At 39.6% G+C, this 27,414-nt stretch overlaps 1 protein-coding gene across 1 annotated transcript; it reads right to left on the bottom strand.

The window, feature by feature from the left end:
- Positions 1–262: 262 nt before the first annotated feature.
- CA12 (carbonic anhydrase 12) lies at positions 263–26,582 on the bottom strand. The gene is made up of 10 exons (XM_056347564.1): positions 26,349–26,582; positions 23,226–23,246; positions 16,475–16,654; positions 13,831–13,973; positions 12,865–12,960; positions 11,110–11,173; positions 10,512–10,669; positions 9,345–9,471; positions 2,990–3,074; positions 263–1,963 (listed from the first exon to the last, which is right to left on the bottom strand). The coding sequence occupies exons 1-10, from the start codon at positions 26,536–26,538 to the stop codon at positions 1,882–1,884; spliced, it is 1,146 nt and encodes a 381-aa protein (XP_056203539.1). The 5' UTR covers positions 26,539–26,582; the 3' UTR covers positions 263–1,881.
- Positions 26,583–27,414: the final 832 nt, after the last annotated feature.

The following is a 27,414-nucleotide window of genomic DNA, read 5'->3' as shown; positions in this document are numbered from 1 at the left end:
AGTTTGTTCTTTTGCTTAAGAAATAGTTCTGAAGGAGACATCTTTTGCCTAACGTGTAACATGTTTGCTTTGCTGGTAGTGTGAGACTTTTCCTCACAGTAAGCATACAGTAGTTGGCTGAGGGGTTTATGCTTCCTTTTACAGATGCCGAGGATGTTGCATGCAGAAGAGAGTCGTTGAACGATGTTTCTAATCCCCTGATCTGAAGATTAAAATGCTAATTAATATGTTACTCTTCTAGAAGAAATAAGAGAAACCAAAGTAACATCACAAAAATTTATTGTTCTTGTCTTTAAACACCTGCATTCAAAGAGTAAGTAATATTCCTCATAGCACACAAATGCTGCTTTTTAAATAATTTCAGACGTTTCAGCAAAAGGATCTTTACGTGCTTGTTTATGCAAGATAAAAATGCTGGCAAATGCTGTACGCTTAGTTGTAAGGCTATGTGCCTAAATTTCATGTACAGTAAGTATTAATAAGTTATTTCGCCTTTCACTCAAAAGCTTGCTTTTGACATCAGTTTTCTTGGGAGTAGAAGGGGAAGAATCTAAAACATAAAGTATGCATCTGCCATCTTTAAAGGAGAAACCACATACAATAACATTTTGTTTATTTAAAATCACAAATGTGGTGGTGGTGCTACTGAATGTAAAATGGTTCTGAAGATAAAAGTTCAGACTGCAATTTCCTCAGTAGTGTTTAGCAGCATTCAGACCTGAGGTTACTTTAGGTATAAGCCACCGTGCTCAATCCCTTCCTGCCTGTATACTGAAGTACAAGCATTTCAGGCCCTCACTTGAGATGTCCAATGCAAGAGGAATTCTATATACATCTGGGGCTGGGCTGGCTAAACCCTATTCTTCTTGACGTCAATGACATTTCACATTGTCTTCAGTGGAAACAGAGAGGTTTATGCTTCACTTTCAAAGATGCGTGATGAGACTCATGAGTATCTTGCTTGTGAGATTTGAAAAGGAAGTTTGATTACTTTCTAAAGATCAAATTACTAAATTCAGAGAACTATATCAGCAAACCCATCTACTGTATAATTGCAGTTGCAATATGTATGGTAAAATCAATCAAGATTTCATGATTAAATGGCAAGTCTACTAAAAACCAGCAGCAACTGCAATATCTACACATCATTCATACACACACTATAAATAAGAGCACTGTAATAAGACAAGGTGCTTCTCTAATTCCAATGACAGACAGAGGCTGTCCTCCATAACAGATTCTTGAGGCTGTGTAATAACTGGGAAGTGAGCTGTTCCTCTAGCAGTGTTTTTTCAGCACTGAATTCCTGGGTTTGAACCCCATTAACAATCTGTGTGGCTCTTATTGCATTTACACTTGTCTTTTCCTCTATTTCTGTTAAAAGCCACTGGTGAATGTACTAGCATCATGTGCTGGGATTTTAAAAACTATACGCTGAACAAACTAGTTCAAATTCTGATCTCAAATACACATTGCCCTTTATCTTGTTTATATTCATGAAGCTAAAACCAATACCTTGATTTAATGGAGAAGAGTGCTTGTAGCTTGATGAGTGTCTTCAGATTTGAATACCTGTGGGAAAATCTGTGCTAAACAAACCATAAAATTGGAGTTTAGAATTCACTGTAAAATCAATTAGAAGACCCAGGCGCAGTAAGCAGCAAACATGAAAAGAATGTGGTGAGGAATTTTGCTCAGGAGTATTCGCTGATCACATCTCCATGGAAAACAAGAGAGCAAGGGCTACAGAAAACTTTTGGCTGGTACATTTTTGGAACATTCTTGAGGCTTTTTGTTAGCCAAGAACAAGAGACATGTTCCACCAATGCAAGATAAATCAGTGCTATGAATGAAAAGGGGCTTTTCTGACAGAGCAGGGCATCAAAGTTTGGAGATGTCTTCCTCCTTGTACATGCCTGGTTTGTAGATGACTCCTCTGTTGTCTTCGCCTCCCTTTTTGCAGCTAAAATAAAATAAATGTATTAAATAATTGCAATTCCAATGAAGGAAAAGCACAGTTGGTTACTTAAAATGGTCCATTATGCATGCATGAGATTATTTTTCTCTGTACCAGTGCAAATGTCACAGTAGCTTATTGTTACAAATATTTCTGGAGAGCAGCGCATTTTGTGTGGCAGAGTCAACGCTAATTGCAAAGGGATCAGGCTGCAGGAAAATTTGTAATCTTAGTCTTTTTTTTTTTTTGAGAATTTGGCTTTGGTGGCAAACAGTCTGGCTAAATGACCTTTTGTCAGTACAGATTTTTTCCCCTTAAATGATGTGACCTTTGGGAGAGCTCTTTTTCTGAAACTCTATTCCCCTCTTATGTCACTTACTGTTCTAGGAAAAACTCAATGGACTCAAAAAGCAGTAAGAAGCAGCAATGCGAGCAAAAAGAACAACAAGAACAAATGGCAATTGAGAAACAGAAAAACTGGGTAAATCTGTTATTGACCCAGCCTGCTTGTCCTGCTTAGTCTGGAAAGGGAGTCTTATTTCCTAACTGCTTGTGGGAGCAGTCAGTACCCAGAGTGGGCGGTGGTTTTGTGTTCTCCCCAGCACCCACATAAATTCCCTATTTCCGGTCCTTGTATCTTGTAAGGGTTTACATGAGCACTGTTCCAGTAATAATTATTTTGTGGAAAAACAACCTTATGTGGTTGCTTTTGACAAAAAATAACCATTCCTACAGTGGCAGAATGGTGGTCACTGTGGCACAGAAGTCACAGCAAGTAGAAACTTGTAAGCCATATAAATATATTTTGCTGGAAATCAAATAGAATTACTTAGGAGTATATGATACAGGAGAAATAATGTCTACAGCGATAAAAACAAATAAAAGGTTGTAGGAAGAGATCATATCTGGTAAAAGATCAAATATTACCACTATAAAAAACATGCAAGGTGTCGGACATACAAGCACCTCTTTGTGTCAGAAGAAAAATTTGGTTTGACACTTTTCCCTCTGATGTGGCACCAGGCATCTTACCTTTTCCTCTTCAGCAGCCAAAAGGCTACTGAAAGAATCATCAGAACTCCCAGAACGCAGGCTATCACAACAGAAACAACAAAACCTAGGAAAAGATGGAAAGCATACAAAACAGTTTATTTCACTTACTTGAGAGGAGAAGGTTAGTCTCTGATCTGTCATAACATTTGCATTCTGCACCTGCAACTTCCCTACAGCCTGCTCATACCTTTTTGCAATGATGGAATAGGTAACTTTGCATAGATGTATACTGGAAGGTCCTAATCACACAACTGGATCCACGGTTCACACCTGTTGAAGTCACAAAGCTGACATGCAGGCACAGGCACAGCAGATCAGAAACTCTGGATTTCAATGCTATAATGTATAAGAAAGCATAAGCAAAACTGAAGAACTAAACTCAGGCAACTAAGGATGATAAATTTGATGCCTTTTGTTTTTTCAAGGCAGAAGAACACTGAATGTGGACGGCTGAAGTGATATGCTTTGCTGTTGAGGACATTGCTTAAAGGCATCTGAGAAGGTAAGAATGGATTCAGGAAATTAGTATAAAGAATTGAGTGATCCCATGTTTGCATTGAGATGTTAAGCATTATCATTATAATGCTGTCTTTGCTAATGACCTTCATATGTACTTTTGGCAATGAAAGTATTTTTATTTATTTTGGCCTTCCCACAGATCCTGAAGGTGAGCACTCTTTTCTTAACTGCATTTTCATAATTCATTTATACATAGCTTTTTATATTTTATCAAATAACTGTTTAACAGACATCAGAAGCCTTTCAGAGTGAAGCTGACAGGTTTCATGTATTCCATCTAAATATTTTCTTTTATTAAATCAGCTATTAAGAAAACAGAAATATAAAACCTGGAGTTTAACCTTGACCCATTTAACCCATTAGATGCTTTATTAAGTCCAACTGAATAGAAGAAGCTTGCAATCCATGGAGTTGAAGAAAAACTGTATTTTGAAAAAGGAGCGTTTTGTTATAGTAAAGGTGCATCAAATAGACAATGAAATACACCACCAAATAGATAATTGTAGAAAAAGAGCTTGTAGTTTGAAGAGGAAGGGTAGGGGCCATATCTGTTTGATGAGAAGAACTTTTTGCAAAATTCAGTTAGATAGTATTTCAGCATGGTGCCATAATCAAACCTAGCCACCAGTTCCCGTTTAACTTGTGAGCGGTGGAAGGTTTGAACATGGTAATAAAATTTAGCTGCATATATGTGAAGCTGATTTTATTGGAATAGATTGCTGACAGGCAAAATACATTCTAACGTGTGAGTTTTGCTGAATACTTTTTTAAGATTAGAGACATTTTTAAATGTAGTACTTGTTAATAGCGAGCGTGAATTTAGATTTTAATTGTTGGCATCAAAATGTAGATGACGGAACACTTCAGTCCTTTGCATTTTAGATGCAACACGCAGCTCGGTGACCCCATCTTGTGGCACCTGTGCCCAGGTGAAGGTGGTAGCCCTCAAGTCTTGACACTGAAAAGGCTGAGCTGCTCTGAAAATCCGCTTTAGTAGGGGCCTAGGCTTTGCACAACGGGATTTCTTTCACAAATTTCTTTGGTTGCCTGGCCCAAACCATGACGCTGTATATGGCCTCTCCTTCTCAATAAGTGTGCTCTGTTCCTGCCTACGCTACAGCGGGCTGCATCAGGCTGCGCACTTGAAGGCAGCAACCAGGTGCACTTTTAATCTTTAATTGTGCTTTGACAGCCACCTTTTTTCTCTTCCCCCGCCGCCTGCTTGAGGTGAGGGGCTGCACCTGTGAGTGAGCCTTTGTCTGTAGTAGGTGGAATGTAAGATTACAAGGCTGATGAATAACTTTTTTGAAATGGGTAGAACATTTTTCTATGGTTCACTGATAGAGTCAATGAGCTTTTGTAATTAAACGTTCTTAGACTGAATGGGGTTTCTATTAAAGTAGCACTGAGCGCAATGCCTTTCGTAGCCATAGAGACCAGTTCTTGGGTGAGAACAGCAGGATGGGCAATAACCCATACAACTCGACTCTGGGAAGTCAAGCCAACTTTAAAGATACATTGAAAATGCTTTTATAGCTGGTGTCACCTCTGCATGGGAGCCAAATAACATGGCGTAGGAGAGGGAGAGCCAAATGTTATTCTTGGGTTTGGCACTGGTTCACAGCAACAATTTTGAGAAAGTCACATATGGGTCAAATTTTCCCCTGTAGATAGAAATAATAATGCTTGCACAATTTCTGTGAAGTGCTTAGAGATTCCTGGGTGAAAAACATAGTATCTGATTTTTAGTTACTGGGGTCATGGATTGTAACTCACTACCTTTTAAGTATTAAGCGTGATTTACAGAGAGAAGGTAGCGTGGTGCTGAAAGGTCAGTTTAAGAAACAGATGGGAGATGGCATTTCTCATTTTTGACTGACCAGTCTCACTCAGAAAATCACTGGCTCATAGATGTGGTTAGCAATCAGCAATGTGCCCTTGCCAAGTCCACCAGGTATTGAATCTTGATGAACTGAGAGGGTAGAAAAAGTGAAAGTTGGATCTCTAGGGTTCCACGGTGAACTGGTCTTAAACATAAAGTAGCTGCTCACTCCAGAATTTCTGTTACTTCAGCAAGTGTTTCTGCAGTGGCATTGCTGTAGTAGATTGATTGTGCATGGATTTAAGAAAGATCCTGCGGAGGAAGCCTTACAGTCTCAGAAACTTGGCAGCCATATTGCAAATCCAGATTCTGCTGTTTAAAATCATTGTACATAGTCTGACTTGAGCAGAGATTTGAAGGGGGTTACTAAAATAGCTTTTCTGGGCCCAGCTAATTCTCTAGTTGGCAGCTGGTATCTGGGATTGGAGGTTTGGGAAGAAAGTTTTAACCTCCTTCCTAGTCACATAAGAAAGCCATGGGGGAGAGGGGTATTTCTGGTTGGCCAATCTACAAAAGCAGAAAAGGGACTGTCATGCTCTAGTTCTTTCATTTTTTTTCACAATTTAGCCATCTTTTACTTCACTCAAAACACTGTTTGTGCAACTAATACCAGTTTCTATATTAATCTTGGGGCTATTAAGGATTATTGATGATTTGGTAAACTTGGAATTTTCTTATATATTTTGGTTAAAATCTAGCAGCAAGAGAACTACTAGTGTAAATCTTATTTTAAAATGAGATTAAATTGAGGCATTGTTCTATAACTATTGCACTCTGCAAGTGGTAGCATAGGGACTTGGTAAGAGGCATGAGGATAGAACAGAGTGTTATGACTGTGGCTTTATATAGTGTACAAAGAGCAATCAAGGAACAGAAGGAGCAAAATCCCAAGTGTGACTTCTGTATGCCCTATATGCGAGTTGTATATAGTCACAGAAATAACTTTTGTCTAATGCAGAGTCATATGACAGTCAAGAAACAAGGTTTCCATTTGTTACCAACATAATACAAACAAATCAGTTTTCTTAACTGATAAATCGATAGGGAGGTTGTTCTGTTCCTTATTCTTGATTCTGAAGCAGTAAGATAAATGTTACTGCTTACTGTAGAGAACTATATGAGAGCAGAGATTGCAGACACTCTTCATGCATAGCAGAAAGGTGTTTGTGATCTTTCAGAAAAGGGAAGAATCTTATTTTTATTAACATGTGAGCTGATGCAGACTGACACAAAGTTTTGGTAGCCAACAGTACTCAGTATTTTGTTTCAGTCAGACCTTGAAGCTGGGCTCCAAACTATAAACATACTAAAATGACAAAAAGAGACGATTGATCAGAGTAATTGCTCTCAGCAGTAATTCAATAGCAGAAATGGTAGCTTTAAATAGAAGAAAGTTATAACTAAACTGAACTAGTTTAGACTCAAATATTTAATTATCTGCTACTAGTAATGGGAAAGACCATAAGATACCTTTGGCAGCAAATAAGCAAGGAGGCAAATGGAGAAACGACAAGGAAAGCAGGAAGGTGCTGCGGCTGCTTTACTGGAAAGAACTAGTGTGGATGCTTACAGTGCTTTGCAGTGTAGTCTCAACAGGCTTGGGGAACTTTGTGGTACCTGGAATGAATGCATTCCTAGCTTCCAGAATGAGAATGGGAGATGAAAACTACGCAGCTATTATTGGAGAAAGTCACTTTCCTAGGCCATTATTTACAGACTAGAAGCTGGGTACAGATGGGAGGGTCCTGAGAACCTGAGCACCTTTCAAGATGCTCAGTAAAAAGTACAAAGTCATATAGTGACGACTAATCAGTGGGTGTAACATCTTAGCTCCTTAATCATATGTTAAACAAAAGGATATGTTATGGTGTTTCTTGTACCTCAAAACTGGGAAGTGTCCCACCTCTTCTTAAATCACTGCCCCTGCTTCTGTGCTGCAAGTTAAAATAGTTGTTTTTCTGGTCAATAGCTTCCTGCTGATGTACAGAAATGAGCACCTGCGGTAGTCTGAATCCCTGAACTGCACTGAAAACTGTGTGCTGCCTTTAGCACTGTAGCCTGCCCACCTTTATACACCTGGTCTGTAAGGCTTCTCCTGACGATCTGCCATGTTGACTGCAGAGAACAGTTAATGACATAAAAATTGAAAGATGCAGCAGTTAAGGAGGTGTAGCCTTTATTGCTGGAGCTCTGGAGGTTATGAAATGTAGAGATTTAATGCAGAGCTGGAGAACGGGAAGTGATGGCTTGTGGTTCAAGCCGTATAGTCAGTCAGCTTGAAACTGTTAAATATTTTTTACTCCAGTGTAAATACAGAGAAATGAAGACCTAAATCATTAGAACTCAATAAGAGGAATGTGCTTAAGTAGCAAGGACAGCAGCATCAGCATCCTTATTTAGATAATTACTAAGTTTTATGCAATAATTCCAGAGAAGTCACTCAAAAGAAACATCATGGTAAAATGATGTTCCTCTTAAGGGAAGCTTTAGAAAGATTTCAGAATGTTTCCATGAGAACTGAAATGGTTCCCAGCTACAGAATGACTTCTGAAATTGTCTCTGGGTTTTATCTCAAAGGTGGAGATTTGCTTCAAACAAGGGCCAAATGCTGCTGATGCTCCACACTGCTCTGGTTGGGAGTTTTGATGCAGCTAATCTGACAAAGAGACCAGCCAACTTTTGGTGACAAATCTAAATCATCTCTGATTTCAGAGAAATGTTTTGTCTGGGATTTGTTTTTTCTTTACTCTAATTTTCACTTTTCTTCTTTATAGCTTTATATTAGAAAAGATATATTACAAAAGGGGCTGTCTGCAGAGGGGAATGGCAAGAACAGCTACTGCAGTATGTTGCACAGAGAACTGTTCCCTGCAGTGGCTATTGTGTGAAATTTCTCAACACAGACAACTCCTGTTTTCTGTTCTTTCATCTGAACAGTGAGGAAACTAGCAGGCAAAGTTGAAATGATGCGCTAACACATTTTATTAATTTTAAAGTTTGCTGCTTGACAGATCTTTCTTGTGAAGTCTGCTTCTTCTTTTAAAAATCTTTTTCTCTGTTTCAAACAGCATAGTGGCTTGCCTAGATTAATCTGCCTTCAGTGTATGTGCCAGCTTCACAAATGCTTAAGAGCATTTGTTTGCAAGGCAACACAGAAATTGGAACAATACATTTTGCACAAACAATATACTCAAATGCCTTACTGTGGGGCACAGCTAAGCTTCTCACCACAGCTGCAGGTTTTTGTGCAATCCCCACCTCCCTCCCCAAACCTATGCATTGTCATTGTGTAACACTGCAAAATTAAACTTTTAAATCAGTTCTTCCTGGTAAGATGGCATTTTTTTTTCATTTGTAACACTGGATCATATAATACAGTGTTACAAATTATTTATCAAGTTTGAATTCCTCAAGGACCTCTTCTGATTCTGTGTAATTTCCCAAAAACAGTCCCCCTGAAAGGCAATATTATAACTCCCTTTAAATGTGTGGTCTGCGCAAAAGCAATCCTGGTATTACTGAGAACCAGCAAATGTCACTGGTGAGACAAGGCTAGCTCAAGCACTTGCGCTGACTGGAACATCTCAGCTGTAGAGAACTGTTTAGTGCTTGGAGTGACAGCAAATATTTCTGCTAAGTGCGACCAAGGCCGAACGTCTTCCTTTTTTATCTCCTTGCCTTTGATCAGAAGGGTTGCAGGTCTTGCCTAATACCCATTGTGGAAAAAAACCTTCGTAGATACTCTCTGAACACCTTATTTTCCTATGTTTTTCTGTGCAACAATGCAGTAAGAGAAGAAAAGAGAACAAAGTGAACTGGGGGAAAACGAGATTGCTATATTTTTGTAGTGGTACAGTGCAACAGTATTGCCGTGTCAGTATTTCAAATTTATTATGCACTGTTTCTTCACATAGAAGTGTTCATAGAGCTTACCTTCATGGAAGGAGGTAAAAACCAGTCTTTCATGAAATTCCTGAACGTTTCGGAAGTTATTGACCATTTCCAGGGGTTCTGGGTCATCACTCTCTGTGCAGTACATGGCTGTTTCCAGTGCTAGTAACTATAAAGGGAAGTACCCTGTTCAGCTCCCAGAATACAGAAAAAACAATGCCAGGGTATGGTCACTAAGAGCACATGTTTAAAATCCAAGGGGTAGTCAAAGAGAAAAGTACACATTAATACTTAAGTCTTGCATGGCCTGTGAACCCAAATACAGCATAATGTGTGAACAGTGTGACATCTCCAAACCATACCTGTATTCTGTTTACATCCTGATAAAATCAATCCTGCTTATTAATTATCTGCCAGGAAAACCGGATGGGAGGAGACATGGTGGCTCTTTGCAGCATGTTCTCCCTAGCACAGTCTAATTCCTAAAAGCTATTTTATGAAAGAACTCTACTTTGGTAAAGACATGATCTGGCACAGTGGACAAAGAATGGACTTTCATAACAAGGAGCATGCAGTAATTTGATCAGATTTTTATAATAACATTTTCCTCCTGTGTTTATAATTAGATGAATCAGAAGACAGTGATTGGGAGTTTATGTAAGTGGCCACCTAACAAAAAAAAATTAATTAGGTGAGCACAAAAACCATAAATTGGAGAAAAGCCAGGGGATTAAAGATTGCCAAGTAACACATCACATGCTTTTAAGAAACTTACTATCTACCCAACCTGTCATACCTAAGTCAGTCAGGATCAGCCTAGCACTAAAATACTTAGTGAATAGGATTCAGGCATAAAGCTTGAACAAAAATGATCTGGAAGTGACACGGAAAGACTCAAAGCAGGGAGTAAGTACACAGTGAAAACAGAAATTAATCTCACTTGACTGTGATTTTTCAAGCTGATACTAAATAAATTGCTATGCTATTGTCTGTCCTTTATTTGTTCTGGTCCATTGAAAACATGCTAACTACAAACAGAATAGGATTTTAATTTATGTCAGTTCTGTGATGTTCTTCCCACTTCAAAAATTTTAGCAATGGTTATCTTTCAGTTTTACAGGAACGTAAGATAAATCTAGGCAATGAGAATATGTGTTTACTGTTCTTTAGCAGACAGCAATCAGGAAAACATGCTATATTTAAACTTGCCTGCTTTTGTGAAATTTTAACGGGGTGTCGGAAAACTGTCCAGAGAACACTAGGGTAGCAAGGAGGAGTTGTCAGGGATCCTTCATAGCGATAATACTCATCCAGTCTGTCAGGAAGCAGTTCTCGAATATTGAAACCAGGGACTCGGACCGTCTGATCTAAAACAGGGGATTTGTGTTAAATGTTGCATCATCACTACACAGGTAGTGTGCCAGTGAAGTGAACTTGCTTTCAGTTCAGTGAAGTAGGATGCTTTCAGTCATATCACTAGGAAAAGAAAAATATGTTTTAACAGACATGATCCCAGCTCAAATGTACAAATCTTGTCTTGGATACCAAATTGGAATTCTATAAAACAAACTGTGACCGTATTAACCAAAACCCACCATATGCAAGAATTAAGGCCCAGTCAGAAACACATGGTACATGCTACCTGTATACTCTTCACAGAAATGCAGTGCATTTTTAAGTCTTTCACTGTTTGTGACAGATTTGCCTGGGATTTCTGGAGTGGTTCTTCAGCCAGTTCAATCCCTCTCAGGGTGACACTTGATACCCCTAGCCATTCTCCCTCCGACGCAGCCTTATAGCCACTCACCCTTGTATTTCACGTTCCGGAAGTGCCTGAAGATCTTTTCATAGGATGGGTTGAAGGGTCCAATCTGTAATGAGCAGGTATTAACAGCTGTGTAAATCACCACAGTCTGAATAAGAGTCTTTGCTTCTACACACAGCAGACAGCAGCATTTGATGGCCTCTGTCATAGGGCATCTCCACTATCCAGATATTCATATACTAGAATGGCATAAGTACTCTTTTTTTTTTTTTTTTTTCTCAGAACATTAACACTATCCTCAGAACCCCAATAATGCTCTTACTCACTCCAGAGCTGTAACAGCTGCTTTCTTATAATGCTGTCTTAGCAACTGCAGCATAGACAGACCTCTTGTATGCACTTGAAAGACCCTATTGCCCTTGCCTGTTCAGCATGCTGTGCAAATGAGGAGAAACCATTTCCTCTGAGAACGTTGCAGGCATAAGTTCTGAACTAACAGGCTTCTCAGATCATCTACTGGTTTCTGGTCAAAGCCACATTTTTCCACCCACAAACATTTTTTAGCCTGCTGCTCCTCACAGTCCAGGAAGATAAAGAATGACACTGTTGGGTACTGCAGGGCCACTGGGAAGGGCTATAACTCAACTATCAAACAAGACCATGTTTTTCAACTGCTACCAGCAGCTTTTCAGTCTAATCATCAATGCCTTTTCTATGAATTCTTTAGAGCTGGTGCTTAGCAACTCCTCTGACACCCAGACATAGTAAACTGGTGTCCTTAGATCAACTGTAATAGCTACCAGCTGTCTGAAAGTTTTTCAAAGACCTAATCTCCATTGTTTCCCTGTTTGATTTTTAAACACCATTGCTTAGAAATAACCAGAATCCCAGCATTATTCCTTAGCATAATATACAATACTCTGATACTTTTCACAGCTGCAACTTCCAAATGAACTAAAATTTGACACAAAATTATTGCCAAAGTCTTAGAGCTGCTCGAAAGTGAGCTTGGCTAATATTAATGAGAATTTGACTTCTAACTAGAACACTTCCACTTTTTTGATCGAAGTGTCAAAACCTGGGTGTTTTCAGGTTTAGGCTTTTTTTTTTTTTAATGCTGCAGAAAATCCTTGCATTTAAAAATCTTCTTTATAGTTATGGAGGAGTTTTAATTCTTCAGAAAAAAAGAGAATTTGTACAAGCTTCTAAAAATTTTTCTTTCAGGTCATTATTATCTTTAATTGCTTCTGTGTGGGGCTTTAGAGGGGAAAGTTGGAAGGCTGTCTTTCTGTCATCTTAAAAAGGGCACTGAATGTACTTGTTTACTGTAATCTGTGATTCAAAGAATCTGGGAAGTTTGTGACCTGAAGTCTGTGGTCAAATTCTAATTACATATAGTGGCCGAAGCCAGGGCTGGGTCTGCCTGTGCCTCTCTGCTGCGTTGAAACTGCTTCGTGCTACAGTAGGCAGCTTTGAGTAAGTGAACTGGAAATTCACTGTTTGATTAGCTCTACCAATCCTTAGTTTGTAAATAAATGCAAGAATTGATTGAGCATAGCTGAAGTTAATTTACTGAAAAACATGACAAAATATTCAGAATTCTTTTTTTCTTAAGACTTGTTCCTGTTTATGTACATGCAGCTGGAATCTGGTGCTTTTTTGTGAAAGAGAAAAGGAAGAACCTTTATTCAGCCACTGCATCCTTAAATAGTCTAAGTAATTTTGTACATTAAAGGTCTCTGATGACTTAAGGATTGAAAGCATATTCTAAACAAAAGCAAAGGTCTTGCATCCTACCTCAAGAAGAATAGCCAAAACTGCCAGTCCATCTGCTTTGTCCATTGCTGTCATTATGTCTGGGTATTTCTCAGAGTTATAATGTACAATATGCAGCTGCAAAGAAGGAGATGCAATGTTATGGTAACGTCTGGGGCATGCTCACATTTCTGTGTTGCAGGTGAAAAGGGCCAGTGCAGCCACCTCAGGCTAAGACAATACAATGGGACCCTTCCGTGACTGCTGGATGTAGTGGGAAGAACTTTTAGAGAAAAGGAAAATATCCTGGAACTCCCAGCCCTGCGGTAGCTGAGTTATGCTCCCCCACCTTTACATAGTAGGGAGCGGGAAAGATGATCAATTACTTCAGCTTCAAGGCATCTTGACTGTAGTACTAGCAAATTTTTCTGAAAAAGTAACACCTTGGCACCCTTGGGCCTCTCTGATGTTTAGAATGCAAAACCCAGTGTTAAACGTAACCAGAGAAGAAACTGATTTCTAAAGTGTTGTTATGCAAGCAAATTATTCTGACTGATTTACCTTTTAATCATTTTGGGGTAAATACCTGATTGGTACTGCTTTTCAAAAATCTATTCCCAAATCCATAATTTTGGATTAGAAAAGTTAACAAATAGTTCCTCACTGGATAGAGAAAAAGGTGAGTAAGGTAGACAGAGAAGCAGTGTCATGCAGCTAAAAGATACACCTGGTTTACAGAGAAGAACCAAGGTGTCAAATACCTAGCAAATTGCTTGAAATTACTCGAGTGATCCAGTGCCAGCCCTGACTTTAATTCACAAAAGAGCACCAGAGTGCATCCTTTTTGTGGTGCACAATGCATTTTTTAGCGTATATACCCAGATCATAAATACTTAGATTAGAACCTTGCAGCCTTCTACAGTCATATAGCCAAGATAAAGATCTCACTTTAAAACAACAGGATCTGCCCAGCCTTCTTTGTTTCTTTCTCTGATCTGAGCTTCTTACCTCTGCTGCAAAATGCTTGCCACTGATTGTGTGCTCTGAGCCTTCTGACTTGTTTCTGTTTCCCCAGTGCAGGTGAAGCTGAGATGCAGTGTATTCAAACGGGAGGTTTCTGATGTACATAGTAGGTGACAGATACATTTTCACTGTAAGCACACCAAAACCAGATGGGAGCAAATGATACCAGAGCTTTCAAGCACAGGGCAAATAAAAATACTGTCTCTATTACATATGGAGTTTGAACAGAGCAGATTCTTAACTCAAATCCATCTCAGTCTGTGGTAGGAGATAAACACTTCAGTTGTCTTTGACCCTTTCTAGGTAATACAGGAGAATTTAGAATACACCCTTTTTCTATTTTCTTAAGCTAAAGGAAATGAATGTGAGAATTGTTGCTAACGGAAATCTTTCGACTCCCTGAAGAATGCAAAATTATCTCGGTCTTATTGAAGAGACAGTTATTGATGTGTTGAAGCAAAAGTTAGGCTCGTGTGCCTTTTTCAGTCTCCTTATAATGGTTGAAAATGGTTTAATAAATTAATATTTCTCATGGTATTTTTAAACTCCTGTTGTATTGAACTTCTCTTTTTTTTAGAAACATATGGCAAAGGCAAAGAAACTTTCCGCTCACTCCACTCCCCCTGAAACCCAGAGCATCGATGTTAAGCAGCAAGATAATCACAGGCCTTAAGAACTGGTATTTCCTCTCTTGATATGCTGCAGGGAGACCTTTGTATGCATTACCCTCCTTCTACTCAGTAATGCTTTCCAGTGTGGAAGCCAGGCTGGGTTGTCTTTTCTTGGTTTGTTTTGGGTTTTTGTGTGTAGAAGTTACAATAGTAATTCTCAACTCAGCAGAAACTGAGTTGTTCACTTGAGAAGTTTGGTACTTCATAAAGCAATGGTTTATGTAAAGAACAGATTGATTTTTTTACAATTTATTATTTTCTAGTGTGAATATGGTTTGTTTCTGGAGTGTCCCAGACATGTTTTGCAGGGGAAACAAAGCTCAAAACCTTAAGGAAGGAACAGCTGCAAGCCTATGTATTTTTATGCTAGTGCTAAAAAGCTTATTTTGAGCTCTCCTGTTTTCAGTCTAGCTGAAGTAGGTAATTCTATCTGGATTAGCTGGCCGGTGAAGCACATTAATTGTATGTAGGAATGACTGATACCACAATACTAAGCATCCTACTGATTTCCTCTCCAGCCATAAAAGAAGACAGCAGCAGATGGTGTGATGATCACTCCAACAGAGGCTAATTTTTCATTACTCAGAGCAATTAAGGTTTGTATATGAGTGAGGTTTGTAGAGTGGGTCACATGTCCCCTGCTTTCTAGGAGGGCACTGACCTTAGAAGTGCATTCCCTTTTATACCGAGGGCGGGGATATATTTTTGTCTTGGCTTTCATTAGCAAGTAGTTGAACCTCTTGTTTTAGGGAAGGATCAGATGATGGTATTGACATGGGCTCTACGAGGTATTTGCTTTTACCTGTGTGACTGTTATGTGAGGGACAAGCTCTCAGTATTGTTCTTTTGTCTCCACCTGTTCTCTGGCACTGTTAAAGTCCACAATGATGATGTTTTCTTCTCTGCTTATTGCATGCCACTCACATCAGCTTAATACATTCCACTGTGACAGTAGAATCTTTCACTCAAGACCAAGAAAGGCTCTTGAGAAAAGAAGGTTCACAAGGAAAGGGTGTTCCAGCCATGCCTAGTCTAAAGCAACCTGGTTTTGATGGAGAAATTGATAAAGAGGAAAACGAGGAACCATGCTCTAAGAGGTTGGCCCTTCCTGAAGAATGAACTTATGTTCTACAGAGCAGGTTTACCCCACTGAAAGAGTAAGAAAAAAAGCGGTGTTTGCATGTCTGGCATCTCTTAACGAAGCATGCCAGAGAAGAGCAGAGGCCATTTTGTAACACACATTCTTTTGAATGCTTATGCAATAGAGGAGGACACAAAGAAGGAGGGCCTTAACTCTTCTTATTTCTGTGTCTTCAAATGTTTCAGGAAAGAACAACTGGTGGGACTAGCTTACTCGTATATTGTGTCAATACAGTAGACTTTTATGCAACTGCATCTTCTCTGCTTTTACTTATCGTATTGACACTTTGATTTAGTCCTACAGTGGAGGTCACGTTTGTATGCTATTTCAAATTACTTTTCTGTCTTTGTATCCATCTTTCTTATCTTAAACTAAAGAGGTTTCTATCTCAAGCCAAAGGAACAGAATGGTGCTCTTAGCTCCCCTCCCGAGTAATTCAGCTGAGCTGCTTTGATTAGACTGGAATGTCAGACACAACGCACCCATATCTTATCAGTTTATCCCTTTTTAACAGAATCACAAACTCTGTTTCTGTTTTGGAGCACTCCAACCAAAGTAATAAGAAAAGCTCAGGAATTAATTCTGACATGTCTAGAGTTTATTTAAAAGCCATAGTCGATTCAGCTTAGCATTTGTACATAGTATATTCCCAAGTTTCCCTAGCCTGTTCTCTAGATATTGGTATGCTGATGTGAAGGCTTCATCATCACAGATAAATTTCATCTTATAATCAAAGTAATTCACCCTTGAAATAAAAAATCATGAGCTCCAGCAATGCTTTCCTTCACAATCCCTTGCTGTCACTGAGCTTCCTTACCTGAATGACCGTTATTGGTCAATGTAAACTGGTCAGTGGAGGACACGTTATAGCCTATGAATTCTAAAGGCAAGAGATTAGAGTCATACTGGAGAATATCTTTGTGGAAATCTATTGGTGATTGGAATACTCCTCCACAAAATGGGTATTTCTTTGGCCAGGCCTTCTCTCCTTCAGGACCTGTGTAAATTAACAGAGAGACACATTTGTCAAACCTTAACTATGCAATTAATATAAAACCTCCCCTGTTTCAGCCTTCACCCAAAATTTGGAAAAGGCACGTTTTCTCGTTTTTTAACTTAGTATCATCTTTTCAGTGTGCCGTTAGATAGAAACGTTAGATAGAAAAGAGCCAAATGCCAACAAAAATCTCACATAGAGACACTTGACCGCCCCTCAGTTTTTTGGCAATCTCAGCTGCTGTGGATGTTACACCTTTGGGGTAACAGCTCACCAGGCTGGGGCTGCAGGCAGCAGCACCACCGCCAGCCACAGTGCCTCTGGCCCTCTTGTGATGGTGTTGGCTCTCTTCAGGGCCCACAAGCATGACAAGTAGAGTTGCGATCTGTGACGGTATTTGGATTATTTACTGACATGAATTATTTTTCCCTATTGAAGTAACAGGCATGTGCACAGTAACACAGCTATTCCAGCCTTCTGAAGAAAACTGCTGAAAGAAGTGACTGCATGTTGACAGAGGGAAGTTTCCATACTTTTCAATACAGAAAAAGCCAGACCTTTATAAACTTTTCCTTACCGTACAAACTGCCTGGCTCTATCTAGCAATATTGCATAATTCACAGTGAAAAGCTAACTTGCAAAAATGGAAGGTGTTATGATAATTTGACCTGCAATAACTTGCTCAAACTCTGGTGAAACTTCTTCATCAGAGTCTTTTGCCCTAGGTAGGATCTACAAAGAATAGATAATATCAAGAGATTTTTAATTGTGCCTTTGATTTAATGACACATTAATAGCTAGCAGCTGTTCACAGCTGTAAGCTGAGGCCATTTGCATTTAAATACCAAAAGAGATACTTGCATCTTGTGTTTCTCCTTGACATTGAAGATCCATTGTGATTCTTTCTAAGGCAAGAAGGTCTTTTGGGATCATCCAGCTGATTTGTATAACACAGCTATTGGACCTCTCTGGATTAATTTCTACTTCAATGAAGCCGTATCTTTTAGTAGGAAAAACCCAAACATCTACTCTTTAAGCATTGCAGGTAAAAGATACTTCATTAGTGCCCAATGGATAATTACTCTCCTTGGTAGCTTGCTTTTTGCTGTGAGTTTGTCTAGCTTTGACTTTGTTTAGATAGTGATTGCTTTTAATCTTTTGCTTATAAGTTGAAGAGCCTCCTGTTAGCATACTTTTGTTACTTATTGAAGTACTTGTAACATGGAGGACATAGTTTATCACTTCTCTTAAATTAAACAGATTGAGTTCCTTGGGTCTTTGGTTAGAAGGCTTCTTTTCCAAACCTATAATGTTCTTTGTGGCTTCTTTGAAGTCTCTCCAGTATGTTAACATCTCCCATGAATTGTGAATGCCAGAATCTAATGTTAGATGGGGTCATCGGTGACAAATGAAGTTCAGATCTTTAATGGAGGAAAATTAACAGTCAGGAGAATATTATTCGAGGGTCACTTTTTAATGTAAAAGACAGTTTGCAAGGATATGGATAGTGGAGGTGAATCTGCCCCAAACAGTGCATGTGAAGAATTGGCAAGTTCAGTTCTGGTGCTCAAATACAGACTTACTTCCTTGTTAAAGCTCTTTAAGAGTTAGCACATGACATCGTTTGCAGTGTGGATACTCAGACTTGGTGCTTTTCGGTATAAATAGGCCTTTATGTTACTGTAACTTACATCTTTGACTCCAGTTCGTTGCCAATCACATTAATTTCTCTCCCCTTAGATCTTCATGGTACTATCATAAAGGTATTGAAATTCTTTTTAAAAGCTGATGTTATGCTGTCATTATAGAAGACTGTATACTATCCTTTATGTATTTTTTGGCAAATAACAAATCCACCCAGAAGAGCATAAATTCCATATTATGAGATATACATACTCAAGAATATTTCCCAGGAAAATATATACCAGGAAATGGTAGTTTCTTGAGGTTGAAACTTGATGTGCAAGACAATAACACTGAAATTTAACACTTTCCAGGAAGCTAAGACTACAGCAGTGTCAGAAAAATTGGTAAGAAGCCTTTGTTGTAAGAAGACTTTAGTAATTTTTAAAGATTTAAGGTTTCTGTACACTGATAAGGTAGTGAGTTTGCTAGAAGGCTTTAATATATTACATAACAGGTTTGGAGACTTGATAATTAAATAGGTAATTTTTAATGGATGCGTAAAATAAAAGTCTAATCCCAGCCAGTGGAAACCATGTCATGAAGTACCACTTACTTTTTCAGTACTATGTTTGGATGAATTGAATGCCCTTAAGAGTTGGCAACAGAGTATGGGAACTTCCACACCAACATCAGCAGTTCAGAAGGGAACCTTTTGTCTTTTCCATAAAATGCTGTTGTTATTACAGTCTTTATGTACCTTAATCTTTATTAGCAGTTATTCTTTCCTTGACACAAATCTGCAACTGCATTCACAGGCTTCTAAGCTACAGCAGTTTACACTTTTTTCTCATTCCTGCTCAATTAAAAAACCCCAACCAACCAAAACAAAAAAAACCTTTTCTTGGTACAAACCCAGTTTTTCTAGAAATTCTGCCTTTTGTCACGTAGTCTTCCTAATTTCAGTGCCTTAAAACTCCTGTCTCAAAGAGCTGAGCTCACTGCAGCTTGGGTTTGCATATGTGAAATTGAGATTTCCATGGTAGATAAACCACACAGCTGGAAGGCATTTCTCAGCAAGCTCTGTTGAAAATGAATGATTGATTGTGAACCAGATTTTCCTTTTTCTGTGCCAGTACATTCAGATAAATTCAGTGCAAATCACATTGTGTTTACAAAAGCTGTGTCTGATCACTGCTGAATAAAGAATAGCATGTGGATGTATTAAGATTGGCCTGTACTACAAGTCCCCAAAGGTATTAACATAATACTTTTTTGCATATTATATTGCATAAGATATTGCAAAAATATCTTAGTAGTTAATTTCTTTCTTTTGTGACAACAGTTACGACAAAGGAAAAGACCCAGACATCTCAGATGATGACTACTGCTATGAGGACCCCATCAGGACTGTGTCAGCAGAGCAATAATTGTGCCATGGGCCTGTCCTACCCACCCAGCACTACTATTCAGCTGTTGGAGTGAGCAAATTAAGGTATGGAGCTGTTGGTATGGGTAGAAGTAGGACCCCTCCTGCTACAATGCAGCCATGAACACTCCCTGCTGTAGGGAGTGCAAACTCAGGTTGCTCAAATCCACCTTGTGGGCTGCCTTCTTTACAGGAGTTCCCAGGGCCACGTTCCCCTACCATGCTGTCAATAACCCTGAGCCTGGCTGTGCCCTCATGGCTATTTTATAAAAGATGTCTGTAAATAAACTGGTAATAATTCTTTGGATAGTCTTGCTGCCCAGCTGCGGAGTGAGATGGGTGAAATACCCATGGCTGCATGTGTGCATTGTATCATCTCCTTTGAGAGCTTTTAGCTTTCCATGCCTAAGCCTTTAGCCAGCCCTGCAGCCCTAGTGCTCCTGGGTGATGCAGGACAGATGTTCCTTTAAGAACAACAGTGGTGTCTCTCCCAGGATGTGTACATTGGCTGATGTAGAAAAAGAAGAAAACAGGCCTATGAGACTCCAGTGTTACCAACAGACTTTTGCTCTGATGATCGATTAATATTCATGCTGCTCAAGCTTCTCACGGGGTATCTGAGTTCTCATGATCTGACATCAACTAATGTAGTAAAATGCACTGCGTTGGTAACACAGGGGATGTCTGTGGTATTTTTGCAGCCAGGCAGAGCAGTCTGCCCTGTTTTCAGCCGGCTGGGAGCTCTGTAGCTGCCATTAGCCCAGGGCTGAGTCAGTAGTGAAGCCTGAGAGTCCAGGCTCCCTGCCACAGTAACGTGACCACATGGTTTCCATTTCACTCAGAGCACAGAGCTCAGTCATACCATTCTGCGTACACATATCCTATATGTGTATATCTTCCGTATACATGTCCAGAAGGAAGCTTGTGAGAGAGGGGAATTGCCAAGGGCTGCAGCTGTCCCTGTGACTCCATTCCAGTGCTGTATGAGAATTTCTGGGCATGTTCTAGTGTGTTCATTGAAACTGGTATTTTCTAAGGGAAAGTGAAGGGGTCTTAGCCCAGGTTCTCAATACCTTACTGAATTTAAGTATTTGGCAACAGTAAAACTAAAGAGTTGGCAAGTTCAATTAGCCTCATGTTTGTTAACAACAGTTCTTGTGTCTGCACCGTAGCATGAAGTTGTCTCCTCACATGCTAAAGCACGTTGATAATTCCGTTGGCACTATTACTTTAAAATTGGCTGTAAAGCTAGTTTTCCCCATTGTAGCTGCTTGTCCGCTCTCGAGGAGTGATTCTGGTTCTTTGATTTCATTCCAGCCCTCTTACATTACAGAAGCAGAAATCCAGAATCCAAAGAACTGAAGCCCAGTTCTTCAATTCTACCAATTCTCCTCTGGGGCAGAGGACTTCAGGCTTGCACCTTCCAGCCACACAGCAGCATTGCCAAGAGCTGTGTGCACATGCCGTCCTGAGCTATGGGGCATTGGAACAATTTCAGTTCTTTACTGAAAACACTTTTCTCATGGTACACTTCATCTGCTTTGTCTGTTTTATGGAAGGAGAAGCAGCTCATCAGAGGATGCAAAGCAAGCCTGTGTCAGAGGGAGCTTGAGGGCTTATGCCCCAGCTCATTGGCCTGTTCTGTTTCTTGCAGGCACTGTTTCTTGAGCTCTCTAGGAGAGTAGTGAAATCTGGAATAACAAATAGCATCACTGCAGTTTGGCTAAGGAAGAGGCAAACAGAGGAGAGGTTTAATCTTTCTATTTATTGTATCTAATGTAGTGGTCTCCATTGTAGCCAAGCCAAATGCTCATTTCTTTGGAAAGCTTGTGCAGAAAAGATAAGGCCTGATCACATGCAGTGTCACCTTGCTTTGCCACCATGCCCTGAGCTGCCAATGCTGTATCAACATTCAGCTTTACGTATTGTCATACTGAACAAATAGAACTCTCACTGACAATCAGAACTCAGATTTCTCCTCCACCCATAAACTTGCACCTTGACCCTCATCTTGACATCAGTCTGCACTGTGATTATAATGGCTTGACTTCCTTTCCCTTGCTGTTGACTTAATTTTAGTAAGGAGGCATTGCAAAATGTTGCAGGATAAAGGTGAATGGTGGAAAGTGTAGGCTGCCATAAGGAACCATGATCAGTAGAAGAGTATGAGGAGGCTCTTTTCTGGCTGACTGCAGTCTCTCTAATTGCCAATTTTCTGTGTGCAGACCAATGTTCTACCTCTGCTTTGTTTCAGGTATATGAAAAGAACTCATCTGTACAAATTCAGTTACCGCTTTAATTTTTTGAAATTGCTTTTATATGTTTTTTCTAGATAGATTTGAAAAATCAGTAGCTGAAGGGAAAAAAATAAGAATCTGTTTTGTGAATCTTCCCTCTGTCCTCCCATGTATGTTAGAAATCAGACTGCGGTATGGATGCTTTTAACAGGGATTGAAGTTGAGCACTGAGAATAACATACTCTGAAATAAACACTGGTACCCAAATTCCCAGAAGAGGAGAAGTAACTAATTTAAACAAGCATTACCCTCGGAATGAGAGCAAAACTTCTACTTTGGTGATAGTAAAAGTCTTGCTTTCCTTACTACCCAGCAGGATTAGGTTCCTCTGACGACTGCTGCCAAGGTGGAAACCCCTGGCTTTTGTTATTCAAACTGTGTTAAGCCTTTTTTTTCTTAATGAGAATACAAAGTATATGTATACATACTGGCAGTTAGATTAATACCTATAGACATGCAGCTGACAGTTTTCCTTTTGCTTATGTGAAATGAGTCAGGTAAACTGGAGCATAGCCAAAGGGAGTAATTCCTAGCAGCAAGTTCAGTCTCAGAGGTTCTTTGTGCTGTCTTGGAGCAGCACCAAAAGCTTAGGAACAAGCATTTTCTGCTGAAATTCTCAGCATTGCCGACTTCTCTGTGGGCACGGGGTGTATAAAACACTACTCTGAATGAAGAAATAACTGGCTAGAGAATTTGATCAATTAAAAGAGAATCTCTAGGTAATCTTCCTAAGCAGCCATCAGATCCTTCTGGGTTAGTAGCTGACTTGAAGGACTAGTGTACAAAATAACACTGCTTTCCTTGCAGCGCTGGGATTTTCAGGGAGCTGGCTCTCCAGTAACATGATGCAGGTAACTTGCCGAACTCTGACTCTACTTAAAAATGAAGACCCATGCTCTGTGCAGAACCAGGCTGAAATGCTGCTGGTCTGTGACCGGGGCGAAAACAGAGGGCTTTGGGGAACTGTTGCAGTAGCAGGGCCAATCTTAATCTGCTGAAGTTCCTGTTATTTTGCAAGGCAATTTAGACTCCAATAACTGACTCAATCACCCAGATATGAAACCTGATGGATGGAGAACAGATTTCAAGACAATGGACCAGATCCAAACTTGAGTAAAGATAGTGAACCCAGTAGGTTCTCACCGGAATACATGTGGCATCCATCCCCTTAAAATACAGAACAAAGCCATAACTTAGAATGTACAAATTAGTTAGTACTTACCAACATAAGACCATTTGGACCCTGTTTAAAAACAAAAGAAATATTACTGTGAATATTTGAAATTAATCTTACTCTGTAAAGAAACAAATTGCTACTGAAACCCATGTATTGCATTTTGCAATACTTTTATCTGTCTTTCTAGCCCCATATGTTGAGCAAAACTTAGACACTTTCAAAGATTATGATCTATTCTCACCCAAATTATAATTATCCCTGTGATCCTGCACACAGGGGCGACTTTCGTGTGGTCACTTAAATCCTGGATCGTGGAGTGAAACTGTTGTCAAGGTTTTTTTGGTTTGCTTTGCTTTGCTTTTTTCGTGGAATAGCCACAGACTACATAGGTACCTCCCTGATTTTTTTCTGGTTAGGAAGCTAAGGATTTTGAACAGGGTGTAGCTATAATGAAGCCCCTCATGCCTACTTGAGGAGTTTGCAAAACATCATGGATTGCCAGTTGCTACACTCAGAAATGATTGACAGTCATTTCTGTACAGCAGCTCTGGGATTTGCCAACTGAAACAGACAGGAATAGATGGACTTTGAAAAGAGGCAGTGTGATACACAAACAGATACAACTCTGAGAGCCCTGGGGAGTTGAGTGAGTGTTAAAATGATCAATATTTATTCATTGGTTAAGGAACTGAACTTAGGACAGTGCCTCTGCATGTCTTTGGAAATGTCTTGACTTATTTAATGCTCTTTTCAAATTTTTTTTCTGGTCCTAAAACCTACTTACACTCATTCAGCTTGCTGTGTCTGACAGACCTGAACAGTTTTGGTTATCAGGCTAATGCAGATCTTTACTCTATACAATTTTATCTCTGCTTAGAAAACAGTCCTGAATTTTGAGTCTTGCAAATACTCAGTGTGCCTGTGTGCGCGTGCATGCATGCATGCAGAAAAATATTTATCCTTACATACGCACGTCTGCTTAGTACATGATTCTTGGCTGCATTTCTTGTACTCTGAAGCGTGGTCACAGATACAGCTCTCCAAAGAATGTTGTATGAAATGTTTGGGATTAATTTGTAGGGATGTACAAAACAGCTGCACTTAGCTCTTTTGTTTTGGTATGTGCTAGGAACACTAAGCTCTCTGCTTCCAGTTCGTTAGAACCCATGTGCCTTGTTCTTTTACACTGGGATTTTCAAAACGAGGTCTGTGTAATCATTCTGGCTGAAGTCCCCAGGTTCCTCACATAGAATTCATGCACTGTCTTAGATTTCAAGATGAGAAACCTCATTCTCCTCTCCCCTTCCCTCTGCAGGAGATTATCTCTTACTGAGATTTTTGGGGGTACTTGTGTCCTCTGGTCAGCACATATTGTAGGTAAAACTTGCATGAAGATAGCAACTGACTGTCAACAGGATTTAGAAATCATCCCATCCTCATCTGAGCAGTGTTTGAAGAAATACTGGCTTAACTAGAATAGCTACTCTGCTCGTGCTCTTACTGCCCATTAAAATGTGAACAAGGTGTCAAAACTATGATTTTTATATTCTAGAACAACCATAAAACAGTCAATTTCCAAGTTTTTCAATATTTTGGGCATTTATGCCAATTGAAACAAAAATAAATGAAAGCTTAGTGTCTTTTGCAAAGTGCAATTTTCCTTAGCCTCAGAGCATTTTCATGACCTGCCGTTCACTACCATTATGACTTTATTGATGAACACAATAGTAGCAACTAGTGTAGGTAGGGCTGAGGCACGTGTAACGCTTAATTCATTTAACTTAGACCAGGAGATGAATAGATGACCAGATCTTAAAATCTTCTTAACTTTGTCTGAATGAATGTGTAAAGCTGACATCCTCCTACTGTGAACAAGGTCGCTAGTATCCATATTCTGCTTGATAGTGAAATGAGGATGCCACAGACTGTCACACAGTGCTGCAAAATCGAAGGAAAGTCAATAGAGCATCTTGATTCACATCTGGAAGGGAACTATCAACAGCTCCGTACCTGTAAGCACTCTCCTGCCTCTTCATTCATGTTGGAGTGCTGATGAATAAGACAGTTTCACTGATCAGTATCAAGGGAACAAATACATTTCCAATGTCACTTGGGAGCTGGGAAAGTAGGAATGGTTTTAGTTTTGATAATCTATGTTACTTGTGTCTCTGACTTGGGAAGATGTCAGAGACAGGCAGATGCTGTAGCTCTTACCATTTCTTGGTGCTAGGTGTCTAATTCTAAGATAGGAGTTCTCCAGCATTCCCTTCAGGGCACATATCTTTTTGACACATCCTTTCACTTCCGAACTTTCTGTGTTGTCAGAGAAAGCACACAGAAAGCACCAAGCTCTAGGAACCCCTGCTCTTCTAGAAGATGGGAGATTCTTCTAGGGAATACAGCTTTTTTCAGAGGCTATATGCCCAAAATAAGATGACCTTTAAAGTTTGAATTCCACCCCTTATGTAGCTCATGTGAAAAACCCAGTAAAATGCTTATCTTGGCACAGTTCTGTATGAAGCTGATTGCTCTGGATTATGCTTGAACCTTCAGGATTTTTGTCCCATGAATATATGTGATGAGTAAGTCCTCCCACATGATCCTTTACAATGATTCGCCATCATATACTATAATCACACTAGGTGGATTATAATTAGCTTGAATGGATGAAAATTGGTTATAATCAGCTTGAACAGATGACCATTAGCTCCTGAAAAGAGAGAGGAACACTGGCCTCCCGAAACGTCCTGCTAAATATAAGAGAATGAGGTCTAGTATATAGGGTGCTTCACAGACATCACATTCTTTTCCTCTGGTTTAGAAATGAAGAGGGCAGAGGGAAAGGTGTGATGCTTCCACTAGCTCTGAGAAGGGCCAGTCTCTGCTTCTTTCTATGAGAAACATAAAGCTCACAAAACAAGGCATGCTGAGCGTGCAAGAAGTGTGTAATACAAACTGAATCAGAGAACAAATGTCTTTTTCCCGTATATATCAGACTACCTGTTCTGAGAAACTGAAATAATAACTCCCAAACAACTGCAGGCTGCTACAATATACAACTTTGAGCATGCTATTGAAGTAGTAATAATTATAAGATGCCAGTTTTCTGCATGTATTAGCTACCCTATGTTACAAGTAACAAAAAAATAGAAGGCTGAAAGACTTTACCATTCAACGGCGCTTGCATTGAGGGTTGTATCTTTAGGAAGAAAGTAAGCACAGTAGCGACTGTGACTGTACTGAAGCTCTTGGCTGACATCTCAAGGAAAGACTTGTAATATTCCAACAGTTTACAGGTTTCTCTGCACTCTAAAGAAACTCCCTTGTAGATATGTGGCAAACAGCAGAATGCACACATACAGAGCTTCCACTAATGAGTTATTGCCCTTCTCTCCCCTTGTCTCTCTCCTTCCTTTTAGGACTGCTTTTTATAAAGCTCCTGAGACTCAACCCAAAACAAATGATGTAATCAGACCTGCCTCTAGGTCACAGCACCCTCAGAAAACTGATCATATCCTTCACCACTTCAGTTTTAGTAAGCTCCTCACAGGGCAGGCTCCAGCACTTAGGGAGGGGAACTTAAATGTAGAACTTCAGAAATTATTTAGCAGAGACATAAATGCTTAAAAAAGCTGTGCTCTTATGGGCCGTACTACAGTAGGGTTTTTCTAGCCTATTTCAGAGTGCCTCTCTCAACTCCCATTTTTGGACCAGTGTGATTTAGCATAATGGACCACTGTGAGGACTGGTGGGAGGGGAAGAGAAGTGAGGCTGTGTGTGGGACTGTTAATAACTCGGAGGGACCATGGACACTTCCCACAAAAACCGTCCGACTTGTCAGGAAGGGATTTTTTTTAAGCTGAAAGCTCTTGGAACGGGGAGAACACATGAAGCAGGGAGGAGTGAAAATTCATAAAGAAACAGCTCCAGAAGTCTAATGTTATGTTCAAGACATGTATGGAGAGGGGTAAAGAGGAGCACAGAGTATAAATGAATGTCCTCTTCTGAAGGTAATTGAGGAATAACCTCATAAACTGAGCGTACCATGGATAGCTGAGAGGCAGAAGGGGCATTGGATAGGCTCTTGGTTTTAGCTGAGTATGTTATTACTTATAATTGTTATTAACTGCTTACTACGTCTCAGTAACAGCTTTGTAGCATATATTAGTTTTGATTGGTTAAACTTTTATTTTCAGCATCTTTATTTCTCACCTGCTGTTTAATTGCTCGGTGT

The sequence above is a fragment of the Falco biarmicus genome, chromosome 7 (genome assembly GCF_023638135.1).
Source record: "Falco biarmicus isolate bFalBia1 chromosome 7, bFalBia1.pri, whole genome shotgun sequence".
NCBI classification, from domain to species: Eukaryota; Metazoa; Chordata; class Aves; order Falconiformes; family Falconidae; genus Falco; species Falco biarmicus.
The sequence above is the reverse complement of the archived record's forward strand: the minus strand, read 5'-3'. Positions and strand labels throughout refer to the sequence as shown.

What these genes read in the sequence shown, in the direction of transcription:
- CA12 (XM_056347564.1), bottom strand. Translation starts at nt 26,538, where the DNA reads ATGTGTGCATTCTGCTGTTTGCCACATATCTACAAGGGAGTTTCTTTA. An exon ending in AATGCAAGCGCCGTTGAATG is followed by an intron (nt 23,247 to 26,348) that starts GTAAAGTCTTTC and finishes GTTTTTAAACAG; the next exon opens with GGTCCAAATGGTCTTATGTT. An exon ending in GTCCAAATGGTCTTATGTTG is followed by an intron (nt 16,655 to 23,225) that starts GTAAGTACTAAC and finishes TAATTTACACAG; the next exon opens with GTCCTGAAGGAGAGAAGGCC.